Source organism: Mirounga leonina, unplaced genomic scaffold, assembly GCF_011800145.1.
Source record: "Mirounga leonina isolate KUSES-001 unplaced genomic scaffold, KU_Mleo_1.0 Mir_82, whole genome shotgun sequence".
NCBI classification, from domain to species: Eukaryota; Metazoa; Chordata; class Mammalia; order Carnivora; family Phocidae; genus Mirounga; species Mirounga leonina.
The window spans coordinates 12,371,960-12,398,555 of record NW_023270825.1 but is presented as its reverse complement, the minus strand read 5'-3'; the positions used below and the strand labels follow the sequence as shown (position 1 = coordinate 12,398,555).

Sequence of the window (26,596 nt, the reverse complement as noted above, 5' to 3'; positions counted from 1 at the left end):
GCTCAGTTGGTTAAGCGACTGCCTTCGGCTCAGGTCATGATCCTGGAATCCCGGGATCAAGTCCCGCATCGGGCTCCCTGCTCAGCGGGGAGTCTGCTTCTCCCTCTCCCTCTGCCTCTCGTGCTGTCTCTCATTCTCTCTCTCTCAAATAAATAAATAAAATCTTTAAAAACAAAAACAAAAAAACCCTACCGAGCAGTGCTTCACAAATGTTGACGTGAATCTCCCAGGAATCGCGTTTACGCGTAGAATCTAGTTCGGTAGGTCTGGGGTGAGGCCTGAGCATGTCCGTCTAACAAGCTCCCAGGCCCCTGAGCTGGGCCTGCCTTTCTCCCTTTTGCAGACTCACAGTGCCTGGTACCACACTGCCCGAGGGTCTGGCACTAATAAATGCTTGATAACCAAAGACGGGGGGCAGCTGGGGTGAGGGGCTGGGAGGTGGAGGGGGTAAGGAAGGAAATAAATATCTGGGCATTGTCCCCCACGCCCACCCTGACTCCAGGACAAAGTCTAACCAAAGCCATGGGGCCCAATCAGTAGAGTCACCTGGGAGGTGTGGGGAGTTATGACAGAGCCTCTGGGCAGGGATGGGCTTGGAGCTGTGCCCCCGGAGTGGAGGGCGGGCAAGATGGGCAGAAGGTGGCTGAAGTGTGAAGGCAGGGAGGAGGCCCCATCAGCCCTTGCTCTCGTGGCCCACCCACTTCCTGGCTTCTTCTCCCTACTATTCAAGGTCAAATCCCCCCTCCGGTCTTCAAGGCAGCATCTCCCAGATGAGCTTCAGGAGGCCCGCACCAGTGTTCCCAGGCCCTGCCCTGGATTCACTGAATCAGAATCAGAATCACTTCAGGATGAGGTCCAAGAGTCTGGCCTTTGAGCAATTCCTTTTGGTTTTTCTGACACACACCGAAGTCTGAGCACCAGAGCTTTAAGGCCCAGTTCAAATGCCACCCTCCTCCACACATCCCTCCTTGGGTTCTTTTTGTCTTTCCTTGGCCAACTTGAAACTTCTGAAAGGTGAGGTCTGGGTGTTTTACTGCTGTGACTGCCAGAGAGCTGGGGAGACCAGGGCTCCTCATACAGAGAGAAGTGGCCGGTGAGTTCCAAACGACAGATAGGCCATGGACAAGGGGACGCCGGGTGGGTGCTTACACACTTGGAGTTACTGCTACATGTGAGATGCTGTGCATCCCAGAGCGTGCCCTGATGATGCTTCACAGCAGCCCTGTAAGGTAAATATTATTATCCTGGCTTCACCACCGAAGACACCAAGGTCACAGAGCTGGCTCACGGCAGTGCTGGGGTTCAAGTCAGGTCTGAATTAATTATATTCTAATAATTAACAATGCAGTGCATGGGAATTTGTATGATTACTTGCTCATGCCCATCTCCCCTTCTAGATAGTAAGCCCCAGGAGGAAGGAGGAGCTGGGTCTGTTTTGTTCTCTCCCTGGGAGAAGGTGGTTTGGCCCAAAATAAACGCACAACAACAATGTGCTGAATGTGTGAATGAATACATGAATCTAAAATCCATTTCTTTCTGCAGCCCAGTGTGGCTGAAATTGAAGTCGGGAAATAACAGACTGGGGCAGACAGGCAGACTCTGGGAGGAGGCAATGGGAAGAGGGTTGGTTTTGACTCTGAGGACATGGGTGGGTGGCCATGCGTGAAAATACATTACAGTGGAAACCTACTGCTGAGAGAGAGACTTTGGTCTCTCTTTGGAGAGTCTGTGGTCTCTCTGAGAAGGTCTCAACTGTCTCGGACATCCTTCCTGCTTGGAGCCGAAGCACAAACCACAGACCTGAAGGTTGCCATAGCGACTCCCGGGGCCTGCTGCCCTCCCTGGCCTCCTGCCCTCCCCACCCACGGTACTTCAACCCATCAGCTAATAACCTAATAATGTAGGACAACAGTCGCTCCAAACACCCAGGCAGCAACCCTCTTGAAAAACAAACAGATTTCTCTAGGAAACTGAAAGCTACATCGATGCTCATTATCCTCAGCCTGGGCCACCTGCGAAAAATCTGCTTTTCTGAACCCCAATTACCCTCTCCCTGGCTTCCCCCTCTTGTTTTAAAGACAAGGGGTTGGCGGAGCTGGGGACTGAAGCCCCGGAAGTTCCAAGGAAACAGATACCAGAGAAGCCACTATATAGGATGCCTGCTCCTTCAGCCCGGAATCAGGCCCAGAGAAAGAGATCCGGACCCAAACAGGCTCTGTGATAAGACCCTAGTTATGGATATCTGGATCTCTGCTGGTCGTCTTTGCAAAGATGAATTAATTTGTCACCATGGCACCCAGGAAAAGTAAAAAAAGCAAAAGCACAAAGGAAGGTTTTCAAGTTGTGGTAGATTCAAGACAGCTGGAAATGATTTGATGCTTTTTCTCATTGAGAGACGGGGTCTAAGTCCCCTGCCCTTGAATCTCGGTGGGCTGTTGCTACTGAGGCCAACTCTGAAGAGACTAGAAGCTTCCACTTCCTATCACTTGGGATAGTTGCCCTTAAAACCTGGCTACCGTGCTGGGAGGGGGCCCACATTGACAGGAACCCAGACCCTGAACGACGGTCCCAGCTGAGGGTCAGCATCAACTGGCTTAGCACACGAGTGTGTGATCTTGGAAGAAGATTCTCTTGCCCCAGCTGGGCCCCATCAGCAGATGCTGCAAGGAGCAGAGATACAGCATCCTCACCAAACCCTGCCCCAATCGTGGATTCCTGAGCAAAGCAGATGAATGCTGTTATTTTAAGCAGCTGTCTTTAAAGTGGTTTGTTATACAGCAGTAGATAACTGGAACACAAGTATTATTTTTCTCCAAAATCAGGTGAGGGCTTATCATGTGCTGGATTCATTCATATGGTTATTTTAATCTTTATAACAACTTTGTGGGGTGGATATAATAATCATCATTTTCCCCATGAACTACTAAGGCTCAGAGAGGGAAGGCATCTTGTTTGAGACCAGCCAGCTAGGAAGGATAAAACCCGTTTTCCACTGTTTGCTGTTGGATGAGTCTTCCCTCCCTACAGTGTGCACTGTACCCAGAAGGGTTCAACATGATGATAATAACAATATTCATAGCTAAGGTTTAGGGGGCACTGCAAAGCTTTCAAGGCAAGATCTTCAGCTGCATGATCTCGTGACCACCCTAGGAAGCAGGCTCTATTATCATGCCCATTTCACAGAAAGTGACACCGAGGCTTAAAAACAGGGTAGCTGATCTGCCTAAGGTAATAGGTCTAGTAAGAGGAAGAGCTGAGATGTGGACCATAGTCCTCTAGCTTTGGAATGGGGCTCTCAGCAGCAGATGTCCTAATCTATGGCATCCACACTGCTTAAGCCCCACGTCCTCTGTTAAGCTCAGGAATTTTCCCTGACTTCTTTTCTTTGAAAGCTTACCTGTGCCAGAAGACACAATCACATCGTCTCAGATCTGGACCATTCTCACATCTCTTTTGTCCTCACGACCCTCTATGTGGTTGCCATGGCCAATAGTTATTTCTGTTTCACCGAGGCCCAGACACAGAAAGTGACCTGCCCAAAGTCACAGAGCCTCTGGCTCCAAGACTGTGCTCCCTCCTCTATCCCTCCTCCTAAATCCAAAAGTGTCTTCCTGTGCCGTGTGGCCACCCTGTCACTGTTCTCCAGCTTGAGGATAATCCGGGCCCACCGACTGCCAGGCCGGAGGCCTTGCCAACCCACCCGGCGTTCCTTCGGCCAATCGCAGGCAAGCTTTCCCTGGGCCGGACACCTGCCCTTCACGCAAGAGACACCGACCGAGCAGTTTCGGGGGAAGGAAAGGAAAACCTGGCGAATCTTTGTGTCACTGGGCTGCCTGCCGGGATCTGGGCAGGGTTAGCTGTGTGTGTGTCATTGCCAGGTGGCCACTGAGCCAGCCGAGGGGGTGGCTGCCAGAGCAGGCAGCAACCGCGGGGCAGAGACATTCCGCCCCGGAGAGGGACCGGGACGCGCCGGCGGCGCTCGGGGGTTAGACACCAGGCTGGCCCGGCCGCCGCCGCGTCTGCCCGCTTCCGCTAAGCGCCCGCCGTGCTCGTCCGGGGCGCGCCCGCTCTTGGCCGCCGCCGCCGCCCGGGCCCGCGCGCGCGCGCACACGCGGCCGCTCCCGCGCTGGCCCGCCCTGTCCCGCGCACCCACGCGCGCACGCCGTCGCTCCCGCACGGGGCCGCCGCGCCCCGCGCACGTACACGTGGCGCCCACGGGCCCGCGGCTTCCGCGCGCGCTCGCGGGGCCGTGCCGGGGAAGGCGCCGACCTGGCGGCCAGTGCCCGGGACCCGGCGCGCTCGGCTGTGCGCAGGCGGTTTCCTGGTGCGCCAGGGACCCCACGACCGACCGACCCCGACCGTGGCGAGAGGAAGAGGCCTGGCTCCGGGGGACACATACCTGCGCGGTGAAGGGCCAGAGTGCCGGGCGCAGTTACCCCGCGCGTTGTCCGCGCCCCCTCCTAGGGCCAGCGCGCAGCGAGCAAGGTGGGCGCTGCGTCCTCTGGTTGCTGGCAGAGGTGGTCTGGGAACGCTGGCGGGTCCATTTCCTGGCCAGACCCTCCTCCTCGTGGTGCCCCGAGCCCCCCCATCCTCGCCCCCTTCCCCTCCTTCCCCCGTCGGGCGCACCCAGTCCTGCGGGTCCTTGCCCTGCCCGTCACTGACCACAGGCCACAGGCGAGGCGCCTGCCAGGAAGAACCACAGTCGCTCAGACCTGTCCTAGAGGTACAGCACTCCCCACCCCCACACCATTGTGTCCCCGGCACAGGGCTCAGACTGGCCTTGCCTCTGCAAAAGGACAAGGGTCCTTCTCCGCCACATCCCTAAGCTGAGAGCAGAGCCTGGGAAGCACCTTTCTGTGCTTTTCACGTCCTTTATCCGCAGCGCCAGCACATCGGTAGCCACTCAGGAAGTGCAATCCCGCGCTGCTGCCCTGAGCCTCTCTCCAGCTCCCCTGACCTCAGCCCCAGCGGGCCAGCCTAGGTTTGTTGCCTCCTGGATCCCTGCCCTGGTGTTCCCCCACCCCACCCCCCGGGGTGTGCCTGAGTCATGCGTGGCCAGGCACAACACAGAGGACCTCCTGCTGGTTTTATTGGGAATTCAATGAGGCGCTAAGGCCACCTGCCTGTCCTCTGCCCCAAACCCCTGGAGAACAGCGGTAACAGTAGCCAGAGCTTTGCAGGGTTGAGCACTCACTGTGTGCCAGGCACTGTACCAAGCACTTAGATGCACGGAACTCATCGGATCCTCCCCACTCTACTAGGTACATACTGTTATCATCCCCATTTTGCACGTGGGGGGATGAGGCACAGAGAGGTCAACTAATGAGCCCGAGGTCACACAGGTAGTAAGTGGAGGCACTGAGATTCAAACCCAAGCAGGTGAGTCCAGAGCCAGCATCCTACCCCAAGCTACCCTTAGCTGTTCCTTTAGCACCTCTGCTCTTTCATACCCGCAGATCTTAACTGTGTCCCTCTCCACTCAAAAGAACTCCTGAACTCCAGCCCCAGGTTTTAGACCCAAATGTCACTTCCCCTATCAAGCCTTCTTGGCTCTCAGTTGTGCGGTGCTCCCTTGGCTCCCTTCCCAGCATCTTTTGCACCATCCACTGGGGTCACTGGCACCCAGCTGTCTCTCTGCAGGACACTCACTCCTGGCCCAGCGCTTGGCTCAGAGGAGAGCACCCCATTCCTGTTTGTGAAATGAATGTCTGGGAGTGGCCCCTGCGGGAGTCTGCAGAATCCTGTGCCGTTATGGTTGTTAGGACCCATGGTCGGGGGTTAGGATGGAGGGCAACCAGAGAGCGGGCAGAGAGGTAAAGAGAGAAGTCGATGTCTCACCCTCGGCTAAGCCCTCCGGGTGGCTCAAAACTGCCCTCTTCGTGACTGGGCCCCTCGGTGAGTCTCTGGAGGGAAGTGGACAGTGGACAAGCGGGGAGAAGATACCCTGGCTGGGGGGGGGGCAGGGGGAGCAGAGGGAAGCAAGAACCTCCTGGCAAGCTCTTCTCAGAGGCTGTCCTCATTTTGAAATTCCTCCTTCTTGTGAAATCTTCACAAATGGAGTTTTCTGGATTAATTATGCATGCCATAAAAATGCACATCAGAGTTTGCCTTCAAAAGCCAGAGTGTCTAGAGTTGGAGCCCCAGCTCTGCTACATACTAGTAGGACGACCTTGGATAAATCCCTCAAACTCTCTGTGCCTAGTTCCTCATGTGTGAAACGGGGACACGCTTCAAAAGGAAGCTGAGGTGATTTCATGATTAAATCAGGCAAAGCCCTTAGCTCGCCACCCAGCAGATATTAGGGTTCAATGGATGTTCGCTGTTGTCCCCGCCACATACCCTCTTATATGTGGCTCTTATCTTTTGAATGCTTACTGTGTCCCTAGGGCTTATGAATGGTCTCTTTGAATTCCAGCAAGTAGTTTTCTTTCCATTTTACAGATCAGGAAACTGAGGTTCAGTGAATTGCCCGAGGCCACTCAGTTCTGAGTGTCTGAACCAGGACTTGAATAGAGTCCTAACTGAAGCTGCTTCTTGCAGCAACTATGATCTGCCTCATCCTATCCCCCCAGGAGGGAAGTGGGGTGTTTTAAAGCCCATCGTCAGTTGCCAGATCCAGGATTCTGTCTCCCACTGGTGCAAACAGTGCATGCCATGTAGAAAGTTTGTTACAAAGTGAATCTTGTGGGGGCTGCCAGATTCACAACTGGGGGGGTGGCATACACACTGTAACTGATCAGATGGTGGCCCCCTCTTTCCCTGCCTATCTCTTTCTAGCATTCAGTCTCTGTTCTCTGTTTATGGATCTCTAAACCCAGAACCTTTTACAAGTGTAAACACTCTTCAATTAAAACAAGCTCCATTTGGACTCCTGCTTCACTTTTTAGAGCTAGAACAGCATGGTACCTATACTAGTTATTTAAAGATCCAGAATTGGCCGGTGGGAAAAGGGTTGGCATCTCTGGCCATGCCTCCCTAAGAAGATGCTAGATTTGGAGAAGCAAAAAGATTCATCGTGCTGCCTACAATGTCACCTTCTGCTGTGTTTCTTGGTGTCAAGATATCCAGTCCTTGGCAGGGGCAGCAGAATTTGTTCTTTTGTAAAAAAAAAAACAAAACAAAACAAAAACCTGGCATTGGCCTTGTAAACAACAAACAGCTAAGTTAAAATGAAGCATGCATTGTTTTCCAGAACCTTCCTGGTTCTAGGGGATGGCAAATTATGGCCCATGCTCCTGGAATGCTGATTGGAGACACTGCACTAATAACTGTCTTTCCTGCCCACAGCAATCATCTCCCACAATGGGCTGGACTCCAGAGACGTGGGCAGAATTTCTCCATACCTGGCATAAGTGACGTTGACATCCATTGCTTCTTTTCCAGTCTCCCCTGGGTTTTTTGGTCTCGGCATTCGCATTTTCCCAGTGTCTGATTAGGGAAGGCCTGTAGGTGCTCAGAAATGGCAGTAGAGGGGGTGGAGGAAAGAGATTGTGGTACCAGGGCCAGAAGTGTGCCAAGGACTTTTTATCAGCCCATCCAGATCCACACTCTACCTGTCTCCATCCTAACTCCACGGATTGGATCACTAGCCTCCCCTGCCCTCTGGCTTCTGTTGGGTTTGGCCAATGGGAGGCGCCAACTGGGATCAGAGGATGGCAGGAGAGTGAAGAGGATTTCTCCCCCTGCCAGGCTGGCTGCCTGCCTTTAGCTGCAGCTGGAGTCCTTGGCCTGTGTGGCTGCTCCCTCTTTGTCCTCCAGCCTGGGGTAACGACAGCTACCCCGAGGAGCTAGGCCCAGGCTGCTGCACTGTCCTGCACTGGTTCCCTTAGCCCTCCCCACACCTTTGAAAAACCGTGCCTGGGTTAACCTCTCCTTGGTCACCCTGCCTGACAGTGCCTCTTCTTCCTGCCAAGTCTCTGACTGGACCAGATGCATCTTCACTGTAAACTCGCACTAATGGAAGAATAGGCACATAGTTTAGAATGTGCATAGATTATTTACTTGAAAATAAATTACTGTTTTTTCCAGTTCCTTCCAATTAGCACAGCTGGCCAGCCTCAGAGGAAATCTGTCTTTATCCCCCTGAATAACAGAATGAGCCCCTGCTTCCTCTGCCTCTTGCAGACTCCCCGGCCCTGTGCTTCCTGTCGTTGTGAGCCTCCTAGCTACTCCTTTTGGTGTGTCTGACTTTCCTTTTGAGAAATCCTTGCCACTGCAGAGTCAAGCTCGTCCCTGGACAGTTTCAAGCAGCAAGAAGATGGTTTTTCTGAGAATTCTCTTTCCTGGCATCACCACAGTCCAGCAGGTTTGGGCCTGAACTGATTAATCAGACTGACCTGATTAACACAACTGTTGTTTCCGCTCCCACTCATAATCCTTGGGCTCTCAGACAGAGTGTGACTAATGTGGCCACCCGAAGGCAGGAAACTCTGAGGCTGGTGGGGAGGGAGTGCAAGTCCAGATGAAGTGTGAGCACACACATCTGGCAAGCTGGGGAAACCCTGCTGCATGCCTGGCTGGGCTGCAGACTTCTGGAAGAGGCCTTCAGGTGAGGCTTGCTCAAGCTCAGGCAGTTGGGAGAGGGGGTAGCATCTGAGTGTCTGGGTTCAAATCCCAAACCTGCTGCTTTCTGGTTGGGAGTGCTCCGCCAAGTTTTTCAGCCTCCCTGCAGCCTGTGTTTCCTCCTTTAAAAATGGGGTAATAATGGAAGATCGGTGTAAGCATGAAATATAAAAGTGCTCTCAAGAAATCTATTGACATGGGGGCGCCTGGGTGGCTCAGTTGGTTAAGCAACTGCCTTCGGCTCAGGTCATGATCCTGGAGTTCCTGGATTGAGTCCCGCATCGGGCTCCCTGCTCGGCGGGGAGTCTGCTTCTCCCTCTGACCCTCCTCCCTCTCATGCTGTCTCTCACTCTCTCTCTCTCAAATAAATAAATAAAATCTTAAAAAAAAAAAAAAAAGAAATCTATTGACATAGAAACCAGTCGCCCAGACTAGCAGGTGCAAAGAGAGCAGGTTATGCTGGGAAGGCACAAAAGGGGGCTTGGCCGACTGACGTAGGGTGGGTCAGGCTGCGACTGCTCAACCAGCCTTGACCAATCTCTGCCTTAGTTCTCCTGCTTATGGAGAATGGATCGAATCGTGGCTCTTCATACTGGCTGCGTGACCTCGGAAAGTTACATGACTGCTCTCTGCCCCAGTTCCCTTATCTGTAAAATGGGGATAATAACAGTACCTCACAGGGTTGTTGCAGTCAATGAATTAATAAGTATAAAACTCTTAGAAATATGCCTGCCCCACTGGATGCTCAATAGGTGTTAGGTCACCCCTCTCCATCCAGTGCCTGTGGAAAGCTTGTGTGTTCCCCTCTGGCTCAGGTACGCAGGCTTCTTCCTTACGGGGAGCGAGCGAGGGAAATGTGGTTTAGTTTCTTTGGTTTGTTTCTTTGTTTCCTGTGGGCCTCATATGATTGGGGTGTGAGTGTGGGGGCAGGGCAGAGGAGAATCTGACTGGTAGGTGGCATCCAGGAGCTCTTCCAAACTCACCTGCCTGGAGCCCCTAACGAGAACCATTGGAAGCTCCCCACTGCTCCCTGGGATAGGCTTAGGTGTCTCTAATGGGGTCGACAAAGGGCTGACATGGGAGGGGACTGGCAGAGAATTTGTGACCCAAAGGGAGCCTCGCCCAGAAAATCTCAGTGAAAATTCTCCCTCTGTGTTGGGCTTCAGACCCCGCCTGGCCTCTCCCAGGCTGTGGGCTGGGATCCTGGAGGTGAGGCCCCAAGGTTAGGAGGTGCACACGGTGGAGCCAGAGTGCCTGGGTTCAAATCCTGGCTCTGCCACATGCCAAGTTATTTAATCTCTCAGTGCCTGCCCTGTACAGTGAGGGTAATTACAGTGGTACCCACCTCAGAGTGCTGGAGAGTGTGCTCAGAATGGCCCCTGGCCCAGAGTAAATGTTCAGTAAGCATCAGTTATTACTAGTATACCACCGGCCACAGTGCCCTCTGACTACCAGGGACAGCTATTACGGCAGCCTGAATAATGCCCCTCCTCCAAGATGTCATGTCCCAATCCCTGGGACCTGTGAATATGTTGCCTTTCATGGCAAAAGGAACCTTGCAGGGGCGCCTGAGCGGCTCAGCTCAGGTCAAGGTCTCATGGGTGGTGGGATCGAGCCCTGCGTCTGGCTCCACGCTCGGCAGGGTGTGGATCTGCTTGAGATGCTCTCCTTCTGCCCCTCCCCCCACTCTCACGAGTTCTCTCTCTCAAATAAATTAATTTTTAAAAAGAGAGATGAGGCACCTGAGTGGATCAGTGGGTTGGGCGTCCAACTCCTGGTTTTGGCTCAGGTCGTGATCTCAGGGTCCTGGGATTGAGCCCCGCGTCTGGCTCAGTGCTCAGGGGGAGCCTGTTTGTCCCTGCCCCTGCTCTCTTTCTCTCTCTCAAATGAATAGATGTATCTTTTTTTTTTTGGTAAAGGAGCCTTTGCAGGTGTGATTAATTTAAGGATCTTGCGATGAGGAGAGTATCCTGGATTTTCCACGGGTGGGAAAGTATCCTCGATTTTCTACAGGTGGGCAAGATGCAACCAGCAATAGTCGGCTTTGAGGATGGGAGTTGGCCCCCAGCCAAGAAATGCAGGCAGCTTCTAGAAGCTGAAAAAGGAAATGAGATGGATTCTCTCCTAGAGCCTCCATAAAGGAACTCCACTGTGCTGACAGCTCGAGACCCATTTCCGACCTCCAGAATTGTAAGTTTAAATTTGTGTTTTAAGCCACTAAGCTTCTAGTAATTGTTACGGCAGCACGGGGAACCATACGGCGAGCGGCCCAGACCCAACACAACTGCATCCTTGAAGGCAGAACCACGCTGAGTCACTCCGCAGTAGGTAATAAGCCTCTGTGGTGTCACGCATACTGCTTGTCCTGTGCAGGTGTGGGGAACACACCGGACCATGGAACTGAATGTCCCCTGCGCACAGGCACCGCTAGGCGCTGAATATTCAAGGGCAGGAGAGCTCAGGGTGGGCTCAGTGGGTTGAAAAAGGCCTCCTGGAAAAGCTGGACTCGCAAGCAGGGCCTTGAAGGATGGAAGGTGTGGGGTTTGGGCAGGGACGAGGGAGGAGGAGGAGGAAGGAAAGGCATTGCTGGAGGGGGCCCAGCAAGACCAAAGTCAGGGAGGTCAACCCAGTTATTCATTCATTATTCATTCATCTCTTCAACACCCATGCTCCAGACCCAACACCTGGATGGTGAAGTGAGTGAGACAGACCTGGTGGTGGTTCTTAGGAACTTATACTTGGGAGTGGAAGCCAATACCCCATTACAGTAAAGCATAACAACCCTAACAACGGGAGGAGTACAGGCACATCTGGGTGGGCTTCCTGGAGGAAGTGGCCCTTCAGGAATAGATAAACTGAAGGCTTGTTCTGCATCACTTCAGGCTCTGTGTGATGCTCTGTATTCAGTAGGTGCCGACTGATAGAAGTTGAGCCATGTATTTTGTTATTCCTTATCCAATTCTCTCTTAACCTGTTTTACTGCACTAAGGAGAAAGTCTCAGCTGGGTGTTAGTGTGCCTTTAGTTCTTAATTCTTTTTTTTTTTTAAAGATTTTATTTATTTATTTGAGAGAGAGAGAGAATGAGAGAGAGCACATGAGAGGGGGGAGGGGCAGAGGGAGAAGCAGACTCCCCGCCGAGCAGGGAGCCCGATGCGGGACTCGATCCCGGGACTCCAGGATCATGACCTGAGCCGAAGGCAGTCGCTTAACCAACTGAGCCACCCAGGCGCCCTAGTTCTTAATTCTTGTTAATCTCCCTTTGTAAGCTAGCCTCAGGTGTGTTCTGCAGGCAATAGGTGCTAATCTAAGTTTAAAACCAACATTGCTTGGTTTTCCTTGTTTTTATTTGTTTAATTACCTTACTTTTGTGGCAGAGGGTACTGATTTTCCACTTCTGCGAGTGGAACACAATTTCCTTTTAAAAATAAGGGTATTTAAGTGTCATAGAACCATGAGTGTGGGGGGGTTCTCCCTCCTGGAGTTGACCAGTGGGGCCCAGTTGAAGACAAAGAGGGGCACCCAGGGTGCCCCGAAGCAATGGGCCTGACCGTTCCTTAGGACTTCCACTTCCTGTTCTGCACCCCTGACCCACATCGGCAGTGCTGGGGAGGGCAAGCGGGAACTGGGATCAGAGGATGAGCCACTGGGAGGCTGAGATTCTCCCAGCGAGTTCCCGTGGAGTGGCGTTGGGCTGCTCCAGGGTGAGGAGCCCAGCAGTCCCTCTGCTCAGGCAGGGGCATGCTAATGGGCTCAGTGTGCCTTTTTGGTCGGGAAGAAAAGAAGCCTGGGGAGAGACAGGAGCCAGCCAGGGGGCAGTGAGCGGCCTGCACGTCCTCCGTGTGTCATGCAGGCTGGCGTGGCAGACAGGAGCTAAGTTCCCAGAGGGCTGTCTGGTGGGGCCGGAGCCAAGGGGGCACGAGGAGATGGTATTGGAGCCAGGGCGCCCGTGTCAGGGATCCGGACAGTGGGGAGGCCCCGGAGGACCTTTTGCATTGTACCCCCGAGGGGCCACCCATCAGGGACCATCAGGGCCAGTGCAGGCTGGCCAGAGAGAAGAGATGACCAACAGTGAGAGGACATGGCTGGGGGGAGGCTGCATGATGGGACCAGGATCCTGGTCTCTCTCCCTCCTGCCCCCAACACAGTGAGGGCGTCAGGCCCTGGAGGAGTGGAGAAGGAGGGGGCCCTCGTCCCTGTCCTCTCTTCAGAATATAGGTTCTCTTTGTCCTTAGCCAGGGGCCCCAGGGGTCATTCTGGGGTATCAGGGCCCCCCCAAAATTGATGGACTCTGCCCGAGAAGCTGTGAAGCAGCCTAGGGAAGATCTGAAAATAGTGATAGCAAGAGATTAGGTTTCAAGTGTCTGTTTCCCAAGTAGAGGTTCTGCCATAATCCAGTTTCTAAAGTAAAAATATTCAAGAAAAATATTATGTGTATAATAAAATGGAACTTGAGTGGCTGAGTTCTTGAAACTGACTTAGGAGGGAAAGCTAGGATTCACACAGCAATGACAATACTCTGATAACAGCTATGAGTAGAGGATGATGGGCAGGGAAGGCCAGAGTACCTGATCAAGAGGAGGACAGTCAGGGTAGCCTTCCTGGAAGAGGTGACTTTTGAACTGAAACCTGCAAGGGGATGAGGAGGCATCCTGGGAATCCTCCCAGTGACTGGTATGTATGGTGCTGTCGGTACAGAAGGGGTCCTGAGAGTATTGATGGTGGGGTCTTAAGAATTTCTCATCAGTGCAGGGATAATATTGCCTTAGATTCTGATCATTTAGGGCAGGAAAGAGAAGCATGGTGGACCTTCTGCCAGTTACTCCTTGAATTATAGCCTGTCTCCCCAGCTAGAGTGTGAGTTAGATGGGCAGGGACCAGCTCCCTCCATCCTGGGTTTCAGCCTGGCAGAGGGCCTATTTGCTGAATGAGTGATAAGGAATGGAGCGGGGAGCGGTTGAGACAGGTGGGTGTTAGTTCGCTCTCTCTCCCACCTCCCCACCAGCAAAGTCTCCAGCCTGGGACCTGGCCCTTGGACTCCGCCCCCAGTGCTCTTGGGGAGGGGGGGGACACCTTAGCGGCAGTTATGCAGGGTCAGGGCATGTCCCCAGAGGACCTGAATGGTGTTGGCCTTTTGAGATTTGCCTCCACCCCAGGGACCCCTGGGCCTGCTGCCCACCTCCCCAAATGCCACCCTCGTGACACAGCTTCTGGGTGGTAGGTCCCTGGGCCCCAAAGCACTATCAGTGTGGACCTTGGAATGACAGGGACCTACTTCCCAGCCCTTCTCCTCCTCCACTCCCCACAAAGGCCTTTATCCGGAGACTGGATTTTGAATTTTCCGCCGCAGGAGATGTCCGGGAGCCGGCCTTGCTGAAGGTCCAGCGGTCCCCTCGGCCGGCCGGCGGCCGCTGTCATGCCCGCACTGCCTGCCCCGCCGTCTCGGCCCAAACCCCAGCGGCCCCGGCGCACTCACCTCTCTCGGGTCCCGGGCGCAGGAAGCCGGGCCGCGGCGGGCGGGAGCGGAGGGACGCGCGGCGGCGGGGGCCGGGGAGGCCGGGAGGGGGGGGGGGGGGGGGGGCGGGGGGGGGGGCGTGGTGCGGGCGGCCCTGCGCACCTGCTCCCGCTCGCGCGCCGCCTCGGGAGGAGGGGGAGGGGGCGGGGGCTCCGGCGGCCCGGGGAGGGGGCGGCTTCCAGACCATTGCTCCAGAGCCGCTGCGCTCCCAGTCCCGTGGGGCCCAGAGCTTTCCTCCCCGCTCTTTATTAGGGGTCTCTTGGGGTCTCTTGGGATGGGGGCGGGGGTGGCAGGTGGCCGGCTTTGCCCGGGCCTTGGGATTCCCCCGTAAACTTCACCTCAGTGGGCTGGGCCAAAAAGCCAGAGCTTGGGAAGGGGAGGACGGGTGTGAGTGCTGCCTCGACCCCTCCGCGCGCGTCCCCTGGCACGGGCCAGGCCTGCCAGGGCGCCCCAGGCTCCTGCCTGACCTCGTGGTGTTCACCGCGCCACTGGACAGAGGCAGAGGTGATGGGCCGTCCTCAGGCCCACTTGTTCCCTCTGCACCCCCCCCCCGCAGAAGGGCAAGGAGGGGGGATGGGAGGAGAGCCAGCCGCCCTGGGGCAGAGTTTCCAGCCTCCAGCGGTGGCTTCGTGCGCCCGGTGCAGGAAGAAGAGGGTCCACACATGCCAACAGGGAGTAGGTGGTCAGCTGTTCGCAGGTTCCTCCTCCTCCTTTGGTCACTTCTCAGTTGTTCTGTCTCTGCTTTTTCAGCGCATCCCTAAACAGGTGGTGTGCAGGGATTTTGCAAGCCCTTTGTTAAATAGTCATCACTAAAAACTGACTTCTGTACACCTACGATTAAATACTGCATTTTAAAAGCAAAGGTAATAAATCCATAAGATTTGCCACTTCCTAATTATATTACTGTTTCCTGTACTCTTGAGGTTATTTACACCCACTCTATAGGTGTGGGGGGGTGGGTGGGGGGAGGTTCTGTGACGGGGGCTACCGCACATCCCTTCCCACGTCCGAGCTTCCGGAGGTCATGCCAGCAGCTTGGGATCGGCCGCGGTGAGAGTATTTACACCCCAGAAACTGGCAAATAGTCCCAGTCAAGGCTTGATGTATGTTTCCTTCAGTGTCAGAAAATGATGGAGAAAAGGTTAAGAGTGCGGATTAAACATAAAAGGGGGTTTGGGGTGCATATAATGGCAGGTAAGCTGTGTTTGTAGCCAACACAATGTGAACAGTGGGGAAACTGAGGAAGTTCTCTCGTACTGCCTTCAGAACTACTGCATGACGGAGCAGTCACCCCGTCATCCACCGGGGAGTGACGTTCTGACTCGCATCTTTGGCTTGTTTCACTTTGATCTTACGGGTAACACGCAAATACGAACCAGCATTCCTGCCGGAGCTACACGCATCGTCGGTCACCAGCATAAGTTGGTTATAAATACACAAGTTCGGCAAAAATCAGTGAGAGCTTTCTAAGAGAAGCAATTGGCTGGGTGGATTTTGTTACATTTTATTATTTTATTATTTGTAAATTTTGTTACACATCATTGTATCAGCAAAACTTTATATACGTGTGTGTGTGTGTGTGTGTACACACACATTCTCTCCTCTTTCCCCACTTGGTTGATAAATATTTGGCTGGATATTTAACACTGGCTGGATGCTTCCCAAGGTTTGTCCTATGCTCTCTCATTTTCTCACTTTGGTGTTCTACCCAGGGTGAGCCCCTCTTGTCCCAGAGATGATCCCGCATCTCTTTTCAGGCAGACCTCACCCTGAGCTAGGGGCATGAATACCAGCTGTCAGTTGGCTACTTCCAGGTCACACCAGGTCACACATCTCCCAGGCCAGTGCAGAGGGTGGGGGCCTGGAGCTCGGGAGGGGCATGATCTGGGATGCCCCGCTCAGCAGCAGGACCCTGTGGTGCCGCCCAGGGGGAACCATTGCCTGGGGTTGGCTGTGAATGTGAGCGAGGTGTCAGAGTTGGAACCAGCTGATGAAGTCATGGACAGGACACGGGGAAGGGGGAAGGGAATACTGAATATCGTCTAGATGTGAGGGGACAGATAGGACAAGATGGGGAACATAAAGAGGCTTTGGTTGGGGAGGATGGCGACCTGCATGTTGAGCATTCTGAGTTGGAGGCACCTTTGGGACATCCAAGCTGGAAACACAGGTCAGGTCTGGAGGTTCCAAGGAGAGCCTGGGGCTGGAGATGTCTGGAGCCTTCTGGGAACAGATTGTAATTAAAATTGTGGATGTGTATGAGCTTGTCTGGGGAGAGAGGAGGGAGTGATATGAGGGCTGGGTACACCTCAAATGAGCCATGCAGAGAGGACCGAGTCCACAACAGGATGGGTGTGGCTAATGTGGAGGTAGGCAGAGGGGGTAATGGTCCAAAAGGTCACCTGGGGTGAATGCCCTGAGAGGTGCCAGGAAGGCTAAGTTTTCTGAGGTAGGCAGCTACGGCCAAACCCCAGGGCCAGGTGTGTGTGTGACCTGGGATGAGAAGAGCTGGCTAAGATGAAGGGGGGAGGTGCAGGTTCCAGACCCATTCTCAGCCCAAGGAGTGACCTATAACATGTGGGGTGTGGAGAGAGGAAGGGCCAAGCCTGCATCATGGGCTTCTGGGTTTTTGATTGCAGGACAGCTTGCCCTTGGATGAGCTAGGAGAGCCAGAGGGGTGGGGGTGGGGGTGGGGGGTGGGGGCGGCCAGGCAGAGGAGTTGAGGCCTGCAGGCCCAGGTAGGGGGATCGGACAGCAGGTGTGACTTCAGGCCTCTAGCTCAGGAGTGGTTAACACTCGGCTAGCCCCGGGGGTGCATGGAAAGGGAAGCCTCTAGGACCTAGCCACCTTAGCTTTTTTAAATTTTATTTACAATTAACATATAGTGTATTCGTTTCAGAGGTAGAGTTCAGTGATTCATCAGTTGCACATAACAGCCAGTGCTCATCCTATCACGTGTCCTCCTTAATGCCCATCACCCAGTCACCCCAGCCCTCCCGCCCCTCCCCTCCAGCAACCCTGTTTGTTTCCTGTGGTTAAGAGTCTCTCATGGTTTGTCTTCCTTTCTGATTTTGTCGTTTTATTTTTCCCTCCCTTCCTCTCTGCTCCTGTTTTCTTAAATTCCACGAGTGAAATCATACACTTGTCCTTCTCTGACTTATTTTGCCTAGCATAATACCCTCTAGTTCCATACATATCATTGCAAATGGCAAGATTTCATTTTTTTTTTAAAGATTTATTTGACAGAGAGATGAAGAGAGAGAGTGCGAGCAGGGGAGGAGGAGAGGGAGAAACATAGCTCCCCGCTGAGCAAGGAGCCTGATATGGGACTCGATCCCAGGACCCCGAGATCATGACCTGAGCTGAAGGCAGACGCCTAACCGACCGAGCCACCCCCAGGTGCCCCAAGATTTCATTTTTTTGATGGCTGAGTAATATTCCACACCTTAGCTTTCAATGAGTCTGTGGAAGGAATGAGTGAATGAATGAAGGGCTGGCAAGTGTGAGCACTGAAGAGACGTTCCAGAGGGCAGAGATTCACAGGCTAAGTTCAAGTAACCGGCCAGGTGTCAAACCCTGGCACAGGACGCCGCTGCTCAGTTGGGTCCAGGCGTGGCGGATGGCAGTTCCCACCAAGTGGTCACATGGCCCAGGTTGCAGAGCTCCAGAAAGGACGGGCGAGGGGGCAGGAGGGGACTCTTAAAGTTCAGGGAGGCAGGAGGGAGACAGAGGAAGCTGCTAGACAGGAACCATTTGAAGAAAGATCTTGTCATGTGTGGGTGTGTGTATGCCGGCCTCCCTCCCTCCATCTGACTTAAGCATCTGAACTGAGGTCCCAGAGCTCTAAATTCCAGATCTGGCCCTTCCTAGTTGAGTAGCCTTGGGAAAACCCAAAGGACCAGCTGAAGCTGAGCTGCTGTCACGAGATGAATCCCACACCAAAATGGGGTCCGACTCTTACTAGCTGAACATAAACGCAAGTCTGGGAAAAGCCGTTGTATAATGAGCACGAAAACCTTGCTCTTTTGTGTTCTTTGACCTGGTGGCAAAGGGAGCTGTGGGTTCTGATGGCCGGGAAGGCTCTTGGAGGTGAAGCGGGCCACCAGGAGAGCCCCTGGCGGCCGGTCCCATGCCACCAGCACCGCCCAATGAGAAAAACCAGGACTCGATTCTCTGCCGTTTCATTTTATTACCATCCTGTCCTCGTGTTCCAGAATGAACGGCTACTTAACACACAACCCAAAGCACTCCTACAACTGATCTTGTTAACAGTCCCATTTCTTTCTCAGTATATTAAATCAAAAGAAAAAAAAAATCACCAGGTTTAGTACATCCCAGAAAGAGCACCTTTACGAAACAGAAAACAAAACGTTTGTCAGGAATCTGACCAAATACACAAAGCAGCAGGTAAGATTCCTGAGAGAGAAGAGAGACTCCCAATGGAACATAAATAGATCCCCCTCAAAGTACATATATTTCACAGGAGTGTGTACATATATATGTAATATATTAAAAGAAATTTGGTTTCTACCCCAAGAAGTTATTCAGAAATAATCAATCTCTCATCTGAGATTGGGGAAGGGCAGAGGTTGCAGCCACGTCACTAGGCAGGCGTGCACCCCGCTCCCGCACACACTTCCCCTCTGCACACGATACGCTTGCTGCGAGGGGGCTGAGGCGGGCGCTTCTCTCTGCCCCGGCCCCCAGCCCCAGCAGATCCAGTGTTCGGAGAAGAGCGAGCCAGGGAAGGCAGGTCTCTGTGGGGCCCCCCGAGCCCACTGTGCAGAGTCCAGGAGCCGGCGGCAGGCGGGCGGCCAAAGCCCGAGGCCACCTGCCACCTGCCTGGAAGGGGACCCTGGCCCTGGGGTAAAAGGGAATTGCCTGGGACCCCCAGGAATGGCGTGGCCACACTCCCGGTTTTCAGCAGCAACCCTCATTCTGGGGTCTCCCCAAGGTCCGCAAGTTCTTTGTAGTTTGGCCAGTCTGGACTTCTCCTAGGCTCAAATGGCTTTTAGGGAGAGGGCGGGGAGTTTCCAGAGCCACGAGGGCTTGGCCATGTGAACCTGTGTGTTTGCACACATGCACATACACACACGCGTGCTTTGAGAGGTCGGCAAGTTGCAAACGAGTGTTCTGCCGGAACACGCTCAGATAGTGTCTACTCTGTGATCACTTTCGTCGCCGTACTCTGAGTGTCCCCACGCTCAAGTGGATTTGTTCAAAAGACAGCAGTTGCTGGAGGCTACAGATACAGCACACGCACACGCACGCACACACGCACATGCACACGCACGAGTGTAATCCTCTCAGGGCTTGGCACAGTGTTTCCATGAACAAAACAAGCAGGAGAGATGCCCAGGAACCCCTGTCCGCATTCTAAAACCCTTTCCCGGCACCACAGGCAGACGGAAGAAAAGGCCATCAGACTTAGAAGGTGAGTCAGTAGCTTGAAGGTCCAGGAGCTGCCGGGCCGGATGAGTCACACGCAGCCGTACTCATACCACACCGTCTGCTGGTCCCCACCAGGCTCGGGGCACGCGGGCGTGCTCTTCAAGCTGCTTCCGCGGCTGAAGTCCTCAGGGGCCCGGCTCGTGTGCGGAGCCAAGTCAGGAGACCTACCCGGGCTCTTGGCAGGGAGCCCATCACCCTCCGAGAGGCTGAGCGGCCCCCGGACGGGGGCGATGGTGGCCACCTCTGCCGCGTGCGGGGGCGTCTGGGGTTTGGTCCTGGTGGCCGGCGCTGCGGCCGCTGGGAAGTGCTGGGTCTGGGAGCTGCTGCTGCAGGGACCGCCACCCCCAGCGGCGATGGCTGGGGCCGTGGCGGACTGCTGCAGGGGGGCCAGTCTCTCCTCCTTTGGGGGAGCCAGTGAGAAGCGCCTCACGTCCGGGGGCCGGCTTCGGGGGGCTGGGCCCTGACCAGAGCCGCCGGTCTTTCCCACAAGTGGGGTCCGCTCCCGGGCCAGGCTGTGGGAGCTGGGGGGTGTGGGGCTTTGCAGGACGTGGCTGCCCGTTTCTCTGCCCCCTGAGCTGTCAGGACCCCCCAGCTTCTGAGGGGCTTCCTGTTTGCAAGCCTCTGGCCCACTGGCCCGGAGAAGGTCGGCGGAGGCCAGGCTGAAGGCCCGGCTCAGGGATGCGCTCCGGCTGGCAGGCGTGTGGGACGTCGGGGGCATCGCGGCCTGCCGGGGTCTGCCCAGAGACAGGCTCTGGGGAGGCTGGACCTGTCTCGGGGGGGCACTGGGCAGGGCCTCGGCCTCAGCGGGTCTGAAGTTTGGTTTCACATACTGCCCGGGCTTCAGCAGCTTCCCCTCAGAGGTGTTGACGGCCATCTTGATGGTAGGGGCCACGAAGCTGGTGGGCATCTTGGCCCCTTCTTTCCTGGTAGCTGGTCCTGGCTGGCCTCCAATGGCCGGGAGATCGCTGGCCTTTCTGAAGTAGTCACTTAGCAGGTCATCCCGGCAACTGGGGGTGTCCTACGGGGAAGAGAGGAAGAAGTGAGAGGTGGGCACAAGGGCCAGGCCGGTGCCAGGACAGCCCTCCCCCACCCCCCCAGGATGTCCCCTGGTCCGGATTGGGGGGCAATACGTGGATCAGCAGGGAGAGAACCCCAGAAGCCACTGTGGCAACCCCCTAACTTTACAAACAAGAACACATGTCCGAGAGGAGAAGGACTTCCCGCAAAGCTGCTCCACGCCACGGCAAGGTCGGGGCTGTAAGCCTGACCACAGCCAGCCGCTCCCATCTGCTCTCGCTGCTCTCCCTGGCGGGGCAGGAGGAGGAAGCTGACCGGAAGCCCTGCGCCTGCTTCCCCAGTCAGCCCACCGCGCTCAGGCACGCCGCAGGGGCTTCGTCTGGGGCCACGGAGGAAGGAGAACAAGAGCAGCTCCTGAAAAGCCAGACCCCTGCCTGCCGCTCAGACCACTGCCACACGTGAGGGCAGGCACCAGGCAGACTGCCCGGGACAGTGAGGCTGCCGGGGGGGGGGGGGGAACGGAGGGCATGGGATGGCCCGGCCCACCAGCCTGCTCCCAAGGCACCGTCCCCCCTCGGCCACCACCCTGCAGACACACAGAGCCACCAGAGGCCGGGGCCATGATGCTGCTCGGTTCCTTCAGCCTTCTGTCAGGATCTCAGAGCCTGGAGGAGCCACGTGCAGGTTCCTCCTCAGGCTGACGGACCCCGCCAAACCGGGAAAGGAAGTACATTCACGGGGCAGGTGGGAGTGGGGCCGGGGGCGGGGGGGGGGGGGAACAGAGCTCAGAAACCGTCTGCACCTGCCAGCAGCTCCTGGCCCCCTGGAAAGAGCTGGGTGCTCAACTTGACAGAGACACACCCTGCCCCTGGATACTCCTTCGAAGCCGCAGATTTTGGTGGAGGATGTGGTAAGACCCTGCGATGTTAACACTGACAGGCACCGTTTCTCGAGCGCTTCCTGCGTGCCAGGCACTGTGCTAAGAAGCATGGGTGTCATCACCAAGAAACCAAAACCTCCATTTTCAAAGCAACCTTGCAAGGCTGTTTAAGGTTGGGCTAAAACAATCTTCAATAGGTAAGGAAACTGAAGCCATAGGGTTTCCACAGGTCCTGCATCCAGAGAGCAGACTAGGGATGAACGCCTACCGCTGTCTGGCTGGGTCTCCGGGTCCCTGCCGTGAGTTTTTAGTTCTTGGATGTGCACCCCCAGGGGGCCCATTTTGAGACCCTCCCCCCCAGCATTATCAATACTCAGGGAGTACAGGCACGGGTGGGGCAAGCTGTGACTTCTCTGGGGCTGCTCAGGGGAGGGTGGGAGGGGTTGGGTGTGTGGGGCTGGCAGGGGGCGCACATCCCGGGCAGGCGGAGAGGTAAGCATGGCTCTCCAGGGCCACACGTCAGCTCCCAGCACGAACTGCTGCAGTGAGATTATTTGGGGCTTGTTTAGGCTGAAAAGGGACAGGTGAGGATATGGAGTGTGAGTGAGGAACAAGGACTACGAGGGACAGGTCTGAGTGGAGCAGGACGGGGCCCCGTCGCTTGCATGGGAACCCCGCCCCCCCCCCGAAATCTGCAAAGGGAAAGGAAACTCACTGTGACAGGTACACAGTCAGAAGAGGGTGGAGAGAGAAAGCCTCCCAATTGCAGGCAGCCCTACTTTCTGGACTACTCTCATTTATTCCACCAAATCGGGGCTTCTCAGTGTGGGATGTCTGGACACATACTGACAGCCAGAGCATCATCTGGGAAGCCATACGGCTGCAGATCCTCAGGGAGCCCCCCCTCAGACCCACGCAGCCCGAAGCTCCGGGGGGCAGCCTGTGTCCTGGCAAGGCCGCCAGGTGAGTCTGGGAGCCGCTGAGCAGACCATAAACTTCCTGAAAGCAGCAGGGCGTCTGTCTGGTTTCTCCAACTCCCAGGGCATGGAGTAAGTGCTCGCCAGACGCAAATATAAACGGAGGGAGGGCAGGGACCACGTTTTCCATTTCCTTTCAGGGCCAACCAGGAGACTCGGCACCAGCGAGGATGCCCGAAAAGCCTGCCGTTCCCTGGGCTGCTTCGTTTCTCGGGAGCAAGCACTACAGGCACACTGTGTGACACGCAGTAGGTGCTCAGTGAAGAGCTACTGAACAAGACTGCGTTCCACCACGGCCTACTGGTGTGGGTCACAGAGCTTACCGTGTGGCTAAGGAAAGTTCGGCTGTTTAAGGAGAATGAGACGGAATCCTGGAAGCGTTAAAAATCCTTAAAAGATCTCAACTGCAAGAGAGCATGTTCACGTGTCTAGTAAGCCAACTGCTCCCACGACTGAAGTCAGGCAGTGTGTGCAAAAGACACGCCTGGAGCTTCCGAAAAGCTGACCTGAGACCCTGGGAAGGGGACAGAGGAGGGGGCCCTCATGCCCGGGACGTCTGGGGGTCAGAGGTGCAGAAGGCAGGTCAGCAAACTCCAGCTGTGGCACAATCTCAGTTTGCCACGAGTTCTTGCACAGCCTACGAGCTAAGAATAGTTTTTACATTTTTAAATGATCAATGAAATTTAAAAAAAAAAAAAAACAGCCTTATGTGACACGTGAAAATCATACGAAATTCAGAATGTCACTGTCCGTGAGTACAGTTTCTTGAGCCCGCAGCCATGGCCGTTCGCCGATAGATGGGCTCCATCTGTGTTCGCACTGAAACGGCAGAGCTGAGAGCTTGCCTAGAGACTGATGGCCCCGAATGCCGAAGACGTTTACTAGCAGGCCCTTTCCAGAAACAGTCCACCGACCTCTGCTGCTGCAGGCTCGGGGCGAGTGGGTAACTCAGGGCTCCGTCACGGAAGCTACTGTGGGATCGTCACCCTGCCAAGTCGGGCGCTAGCCCTAGCTTGACAGAGGTTCCCAGGGGTGGGCACACCACCCCATCCCTGCCCTCCATGCCGGCAACAAATTCCTGCCCGCTCACACCACAGATGGAGCAGACAGCCCCTGAGGTGTGGGGTTGGCTGCCAGCGCGCCGTGGCTTGCCCCCCAGGGGGCATCCTTCTCCCCCTACGCCAGCTCCACACCCAGGCCGCGGCACCCCGCCCCACCCCCCTCTGTGACTCTGCTGCCAAGATTTCTGTCCGGGGGGCCTAAGGCGGGGAGAGGGCGGGGGAAGAGAGGTGCGCCCTGTCCAAGCCCTGGGCCACTCACAGGGGTGGGGGAGCTCCGGTTGCTCTCCTCCAGAAACTCCTCCAGGGTGACCATCTCACTGCTTGGGGAGGCAGGGCAGGGCCGGCCCCCTGCGTGGGGCTGGGTGGCGCCTCTCTTCTGGACTCCGTCCTGGGGGAGAGGCCCGTTCCGGGGTGGGGGGTACTCATGGCGGCTGAGGGCAGTGCGTCCTGGGGTGCTGGCATCCCGCGGCAGAGTGGCTGTGTCCCTGCTGGGGATCAGGTCTTCGCTGCTGAAGCTCTCGGACCTGCCGTGGAGCTGGTCGGATGAACCTGGATGGTGGGGTGGGGCGGTACAGAGGAACACACCTGAGTCTGTCTCCCGGGCTCACCTGCCTCCGGGGGCGGGGGGGGGGGGGCGCTCTGTGCTGCCTTGCGTTCACCCACAACAGAGAGAACCCGGGCGCACTTCTCCCAGGCTGGGATTTTGAGGTTGAGAACATTTTGGAAAGGGGCACCTGGGTGGTTCGGTCGGTTAAGCGTCTGACTCTTGATCTCCATCTCAGCTCAGGTCTTGATCTCAGGGTCGTGAGTTCAAGCCCCGCATTAGGCTCTACACTGCGCATGGAGCCTTTTTTTTTTTTTTTTTTGAGAGCTTCAGAATTTCAGTGTGGTATTATTTTTATTTAAATTCAATTAACATATAGCATATTATTAGCTTCAGAAGTAGAATTCAGTGATTCAGTTGTATATAATACCCAGTGCTCTTTACATCACATGCTCTCCTTAATGTCTATCACCCAGTTACCCCATCGCCCTACCTCCCTCCCCTCCAGCAACCCTGTTTGTTTCCTATGGTTAAGAGTCTCTTATGGTTTGCCTCCCTCTCTGATTTCACCTTGTTTTATTTTTCCCTCACTTCCCCTATGCTCCTGTTTTGTTTCTTAAATTCCACGTATGAGTGAAATCATGATAATTGTCTTTCTCTGATGACTTATTTTGCTCAGCATAACACCCTCCAGTTCCAACCACGTCATTGCAAATGGCAAGATTTCATTCCTTTTGATGGCTGCATAATATTCCATTGTATATATACACCACATCTTCTTTATCCATTCATCTGTTGATGGACATCTGGGCTCTTTCCACAGTTTGGGTATTGCGGACATTGCTGCTATGAGCATTGGGGTGCATGTGGCCCTTCTTTTCACTACATCTGTGTCTTTGGGGTAAACGCCCAGTAGTGCAATTGCTGGGTCGTAGGGTAGCTCTATTTTTAACTTTTTGAGGAAGCTCCATACTGTTTTCCAGAGTGGCTGCACCAGCTTGCATTCCCACCAACAGTGTAGGAGGCTTCCCCTTTCTCAGTCTGGCATTTAAAAATAAAATAATTTGAGATAAAAGTGGAAAGCTTCTAGTGAAGTTCAAATTATTCTTTAATATTAATTGCTACAAGGCACCACACACATAAGGTGTCATCCATTCATTAAAGGTTTGTTTAGTGCCTGTTCCATGCCAGGGTCTTCTAGGGCCTGGTCATATGCATGCTAAGAGAAAAAAAATCTCCGAAAAGTTTCTAGTCTTGAGACAACATACACATTCTTTTCAAACGCACAGAAGTGTTCATTCAGACAGTCGATATTGTGCACTACACAACAAAGTTAAGACATGTAAAAGAATCAAAGCCGTCCAACCGTGCTCTCTGGCCCCCACGGATGAAACTACAGTTACTACACCCATTCGAAAGATGAGGTAGCTTGGATTCAGAGCAAGGGTGCTGTGCCTGGGTGCTCTGGGCTAGTCTCTGGGGGTAAAGGGATTCACTCAGACGTCCAGGTCTGTGCCTGAAACCGCATGATGTGGACTATACATGCAAATGCAAGATGCAGCAGAGAATCCCGTGTTACCGCTTTAACTCTAAAAATAAATGAGCCCAGATCCAAAGACCCGAATACAACAAAACGTGCATGGAAGCCAAGGCTGACCTACCTTTCAGGTTAAGAGGCGAGCTGTCGCTGGACGCATTCCGACTGCTCTCCAAGCTGTCTGGCCGGGACACTGAAAGGAAGGGACACCCAGCCTCAACGGTCAGGGGGCAGGTATGCCCCAGACTGAACCGTCCAATCTGAGAAAGGCTACATAACAGAGCCGCTCTATGCCAAAGTTAAGGCAGACGTCCTCAGGAAGGATGGACTTTGGGGTTCTCTATGCTCTCCCATCAGGAGATCCAGCTTCGCCAACTTGGGTGCGAGGCATGGCATCCAGTAGGCGATCCAGAAACGACAACTAGCACTGTTTTTATTAGGTCTACGGCTAGGACTTAAAAGAAATCTCGCACCGACTCTAGTACAGCAATCAGACCGAAAAGAAGGGTGGCTCGGGGTAAGCCAGTGGCTGGGGTGGGAGTACCCACTCCTATGACTGTATAGAGCTTTCTGGAACCCACGTGAGACCTGGTGAGGGTGGGAGCCGGGAAACAGCAGGGTGTACGGGGGGGTGCAGGGCACCAGCACTCTGGTGATCCCCGGGAGCAGTGCTGGGACCCGGAGGAGGAGGAGGAGGAGGAGGAGAGCTGGCTTTCCCTGGTCGTCTGTCGTCCGTCAGCTCCTTGCTTCCCCGGTCTCAAATGCACATTTACCCCCAAGGGAAAAATCGAGCCGTACAGTGACAAGGGCTGGAGAAACCAGCCCTTGCGGCTGCTGCCGGTGCCTGCCCGAGGTGTGTGGCAGCTCTCAGGTCGCAGGCTGAGCCCGGTGGCAGGAGGGGTGGCTTCACCCCTGCAAAGGGCAGCTGCCCCTTCAAAGCCTGCAGACCTGCTTCTCCCAGTCCACTCTTGCAGGAGCCCTGCCAGCCGGCCCCGCACCAGCATCTGTCCTGCTGGACCACGGACCCCTGGGGGACAGGAACTGCACTTCTGTC

General features: G+C 54.9%; 2 protein-coding genes across 3 annotated transcripts in view; both read right to left on the bottom strand.

Annotated features, from left to right (window-relative positions):
- The window catches only part of GPR68 (G protein-coupled receptor 68), a 27,700-nt gene extending 13,647 nt beyond the window's left edge, over nucleotides 1-14,053 (bottom strand). Inside the window, exon 1 of one of the 2 annotated variants that reach the window (XM_034992679.1) lies at nucleotides 14,037-14,053. The gene's annotated coding sequence lies outside the window, so the exon portion shown is untranslated. Of the gene's footprint in view, nucleotides 1-7,343; nucleotides 7,559-14,036 lie in introns of those variants that run through there. The other variant, XM_034992678.1, reaches the window with a different exon arrangement.
- A 4,191-nt stretch (nucleotides 14,054-18,244) lies between these two features.
- Nucleotides 18,245-26,596, bottom strand: part of CCDC88C (coiled-coil domain containing 88C) — a 120,869-nt gene continuing 112,517 nt past the window's right edge. The window contains exons 28-30 of the mRNA XM_034992781.1: nucleotides 25,667-25,735; nucleotides 23,721-24,010; nucleotides 18,245-20,544 (exon numbers count right to left, since the gene is read on the bottom strand). Coding sequence (XP_034848672.1) covers nucleotides 19,555-20,544; nucleotides 23,721-24,010; nucleotides 25,667-25,735 — 1,349 coding nt within the window. The 3' untranslated portion in view covers nucleotides 18,245-19,554. The remainder of the gene's footprint in view (nucleotides 20,545-23,720; nucleotides 24,011-25,666; nucleotides 25,736-26,596) is intronic.